The sequence below is a fragment of the Palaemon carinicauda genome, chromosome 1 (genome assembly GCF_036898095.1).
Source record: "Palaemon carinicauda isolate YSFRI2023 chromosome 1, ASM3689809v2, whole genome shotgun sequence".
Lineage (NCBI taxonomy): Eukaryota > Metazoa > Arthropoda > Malacostraca > Decapoda > Palaemonidae > Palaemon > Palaemon carinicauda.
Window position 1 is genome coordinate 302,474,494 of NC_090725.1, and position 5,000 is coordinate 302,479,493.

General features: G+C 33.4%; 1 protein-coding gene across 2 annotated transcripts in view; it reads left to right on the forward strand.

Annotated features, from left to right (window-relative positions):
- Positions 1-4,217: 4,217 nt before the first annotated feature.
- The window catches only part of Aplip1 (JNK-interacting protein Aplip1), a 437,635-nt gene continuing 436,852 nt past the window's right edge, over positions 4,218-5,000 (forward strand). Inside the window, exon 1 of one of the 2 annotated variants that reach the window (XM_068393035.1) lies at positions 4,218-4,890. In XM_068393035.1, coding sequence (XP_068249136.1) covers positions 4,808-4,890 — 83 coding nt within the window. In that variant the 5' untranslated portion in view covers positions 4,218-4,807. The remainder of the gene's footprint in view (positions 4,891-5,000) is intronic. The other variant, XM_068393055.1, reaches the window with a different exon arrangement.

A 5,000-nucleotide genomic window follows, 5' to 3' on the forward strand; every position in this document is an offset into this window, starting at 1 on the left:
AATCATTATTTTCTTTTAAATAAGGTATTGATTATTTTCACAGAAAAACAAAGTCAAGCTGATAATTAAAGGCAATGCCCCTACCAATTTGCAAAATTTAAACACATAACTTAACAATTTTTTTTTAGAAAATAAATATATCAAATATCAATCTAATATTAAATAAGCGAGAGAGAGAGAGAGAGAGAGAGAGAGAGAGAGAGAGAGAGAGAGAGAGAGAGAGAGAGAGAGAGATTAATGACACTTGCTTAAAACTGTGTCCAAGCGAGTACTCGATTCACATGGACAGCTTTCTTGTCCAATCTAGGTACATAAAGAGGCATTTTCAATCCATGGGGGAACACTGCATATCCTATATACTGTATATTGCGCAATTAGTTTATATGGTGAAAACATTTCATGAAAATACATTAAACAAACCGATCCAAATATTCATACACGTGGAGTGAAATCAAGGTCATCGGAAACCTCAGAACCTTCCTTCTTAAATGAAAGACCTCCAACTCTGGAGGTTATATAACATACAGGAATAGAAATATAAAAAAAGGATAAGACTACGTCAAAGTCAATAACTTGACCTAGTAAATTTATCCTGGCTATGCGTAAAAGCTGAGGATAAGTATTTCCTAAAAACCCTCGTCCCACTCCAAGTCAACAAAACGACTTGAGAAGCCCCATGCGATGAGGAAGATATGAGAAAAACTCTCACAACAGAGAGAGAGAGAGAGAGAGAGAGAGAGAGAGAGAGAGAGAGAGAGAGAGAGAGAGAGAGAGAGATCCCTTTTCAAAAGGGGGAAGGGTCCCCGAATGTCAGCGCCTCCATTCCGTCGCAAGAAGTCTCACAAGTATTGTCACTATTTGAGTTTAGTGTCACTTCGAGTAGGGTGTCTTACTTTTCCATTTATTCTTAGTGTGTAAAGTTTAAATTATGGTCGTTTTTTTTCATATTTGAAAGAAATACTATTTATATTGCTGAGAAAAAAGTACTTGAAGTGTTTGAAAAACTAAGATATATTGGTGTAAAAACTATTACACGTAAATCAAACAGTTTCGTGTATATATTGCTCAACATGGTGTGAAATTACATAGTGCATTATCATTACAAACGATATCAGTCCGAAAATACTGTGACGTGCATGCACGACTCAACGCAAACCTCTACTGCTTTTGCAATATATGAAAACTGCAAATTTTGCTGGGAAAAAAATACGGGCATAGTTTTAGTTTGAATTATAAAAGTTATCTCGATTCGTTTACTCACAGTGATTTTGTGTGTGTTATTGCTCATGCAAATACTCCCGTATGTGAATTTAATGTGCGTGCATTTCGCGCGTGTACCAATTCATACGTGCCATGAACCTGAATCGTCTTTTTTGCAGGATTAGTTCACATACTATCGGAAATTTTATTACAAAGAGAGAGAGAGAGAGACGAGAGAGAGAGAGAGAGGAGAGAGAGAGAGAGAGAGAGAGAGAGAGAGAGGATACATTAAAGTTCTACTTCCCTATATTTGACCAGCCATACAAAATAGCATAAAAATTAATTAACGTTAACCAGCAGAGCCAACTACCGATAATGGACTAATGATTTAAGACCATATTGCCGAGCGCTGGGGGCTGGGAGGCCATGCATCATCCATGTGCAACTAGGGGAAACAAACTCCGTAGCGCTAAGAAGTAACAGTTAAAAAAAAGAGTTTGATACCCAGATGGAAGAAAAGGAAACGGCTAAGAAGCACCAAGGTCATGTACACGTCACCTGAGCCTTCCAAACACGACAGGGGCTTTAGGAAACGAACAAGGCGGTTCAAAAAATTAGCCATGGATTACAGCAAGCGTTAGCAGAACTTCCAAAAGTGCACGTGCACACGCACAGACCTGACATATCGGTCAAAGTCAGCACCAAAATGACCCACTTAATAACGAAACTAAATGGCTGTTTTAGAACCGATTACAAAATATCATGAAAAAGGAAGTAACAATTTCTCCATTAAACCTTTTATGTTTGTTCTATATTTGTTTCAGAAGCTTCAGGCCTAATCTAGAATTCTAATAAAATGTTTTAAAATAATATAGTTTTAAAGGTGAAATTAGGCAAAATAAATGTACAGACATGATTTTAACATTGTACGAATACAATTGTCTCTCAACAGCTGGTATTGTATATTAAAAGTTATCTGATTTCCGTTACTACCAAAGAGAGATATGCATGAGATTGGATATGGAAATTAACAAAAAAGCAAATACTCATATCTTTGAAATATCTCAAGACTAACAGTAAAAGCTTGAGAAAACTTTACTTCCTTCTCTCTCTCTCCTCTCTCTCTCTCTCTCTCTCTCTCCTCTCTCTCTCTCTCTCTCTCTCTGTTAACTTTCGATAATATACTTCCGGAAATTACTCCCCCAAAAAACTCCATTGAAAATTGTATAATCAAATTACTGCCAAGAATGTTGACACCAATAAAAAAAAGCCAAAAAGAGAAATGAAAAAAAAGTTTCGAGATAATAATCAGTATTTATACCAAAAAGTGCAAGACGGAAAAAAAAACTTGCCAAATATGTCACTGCGGATTTTCGTGAGGAAGCTACCAAGAGAGAGAGAGAGAGAGAGAGAGAGAGAGAGAGAGAGAGAGAGAGAGAGAGAGAGAGAGAGAGAGGAGAGAGAGAGAGGGGGGGGGGTTTCATAGCAAAATGAATATAATTTTTGTCCAAGGCAGTTGCAAAATGCAACAGCTATAAAAACTTGTAAGTACATGAACGGTAATCAAAAGAAAATGACTTCAGATAATCATAAACTACGGCAAAATCACATTTTGCATTGTCATTCCAACGGTTAAATGTCACATTTTATTTAGCATATAAGAGGAGTAACTTTCGAGATGGTACGAATCATATCGGGTAGACTAACCCAATAACATCAATTATCATTAATAAAAATTCTACCAAACCAGAACATACTTTTTTCATTGTCTCTAAACAAAGTTGAGGACTACACAAATACGTAATGAATGGTCCTTTGAAATGCATGAAAATCTCCCAAATACACACACACATATAATATATATTTATATAAGGTATATATATATATATATATATATATATATATATATATATATATATATATATATATATATACACACATAAACAGACGCAAATAGAAGGACATGTCTGAGGTCTTTGTTCTGCAGTGGACTAATAACAGCTGATGATGATATACATGTAAATATATGTAATATACATATATATATATATATATATATATATATATATATATATATATATATATATATATATATATATAAATATATTATATATATATATATATATATATATTATATATATATATATATATATTATATATATATATATATATATATATATATATATATATATATATATATATATATATATATATATATATATATATATATATATATATATATGCGTGTGTGTGTGTATACATATATACACGTTTGCCATGAGATTTAGAAAAACGATACCCGTAGAATTATTAGAAAAAGATAAACCAGACATTCTGATGAAAAATGGTTAACCGTTGTTGTTTTCTGCTAGTTTTCCGATCGTGTTTGTGACCGTGATTGATTGACTGATTTGATGTTACGAACTGACGTCATAACTTACTATTTTGAACCACGACATATAACTATTTCTAACTTTATAAAGATGTTTATAATACATCTATTTAATTAAACTATTTTATAATTGTTAATTCAAGGTAGTTTTACATTTATTTTGTTCACAAAATTTACAACCTCATTTCAAACGTAAAGAAATAACGCTATAAATATATCACTACGAGATTAGAGAATTCACCTAAAATGTAATATACAGTATTTTCTATTTTACTATACATATCGTTAGCAGCTGATAATTATTAAAAAGCTGTTGAGTCGCTGGTTTCCAATCTTACTACCAATAGTGAAAAAAAAATAATAATAACCTGACATATCCGACATGACTGAAAACCTAGAAAAGTTACACTTAAGTACATAATGTTGTTTTGAATTTAATGCTATTATATCTTGTTAAACATAACAAACCGTACTTCTCTGTTAGGGGAAAACAAGAAATGTTTGAAAAGAAATTCTAACAAATATTAGCATGGATAAGAACATGAAATATAAAAGCATATCTGACAAGAATGCTTGGCCAAATATAGTGTTGACTAAAATTTAATTATAAAAACCATACTGGCAAGATAACTAGAAAAAAAGTCATTGAAATTAAGTAAAACCAATGATAAGGATACAAAGTAAAACAATATTTTCAAAACGTTTGGCAAACTGCTTCGTATGGATTTCCAAGTAATGTCCGTAACTCATCACATATTTTATCTTGCAAATCGGACGCTTAGAGTCATCTAAGACGTATCTTAATTTATCAACAAATCATATATAAAACATGCTGCTCAAATTACACAAGTTTTAGCGGTATTTAAATGATTTCATGTTGGCTATTGATTCCAGCATTTCTCTACCACAGTGTTGCCATATGGTGTGATCGGCGCGGAAACTTTAACCTTTTCATATTCTCTGTGAATATGAAGTGATTCTTGAAATAACACTTCGCTATTTACCCTATACGCCAGAACAAAACTAGTGAAAGGAATGACATCGTGAGATTACGTTTAGTTCACGCCATAAAAATACAAGATAAAGAAAATAGACAACTGTAACATTCGGAAGGGTGTAGTTTGGCTCTGAGACTAGCTGAGCGGGCTGGAAGCGAAGTGGGAACAATAAGCAACCCCGTGCTACAGCGAGTCTATACACAAATCTCCATTCAAGATGGCAGACAAGGAGTTTGAAGAATTTCGTCAATTTTTTGAGCAGCTTCCACAACACATAAAGGCTCCATCAAACTGCTACACGTAAGTACAACTCATGAAGTTTCTGGCAAGCTGCCTTTGTTGGGATTTAGCGAAGTAGGAAGCCTGTGGCCAGCTTGTACACAAAGCCATCTTTCCCCTCTTTCACTAGG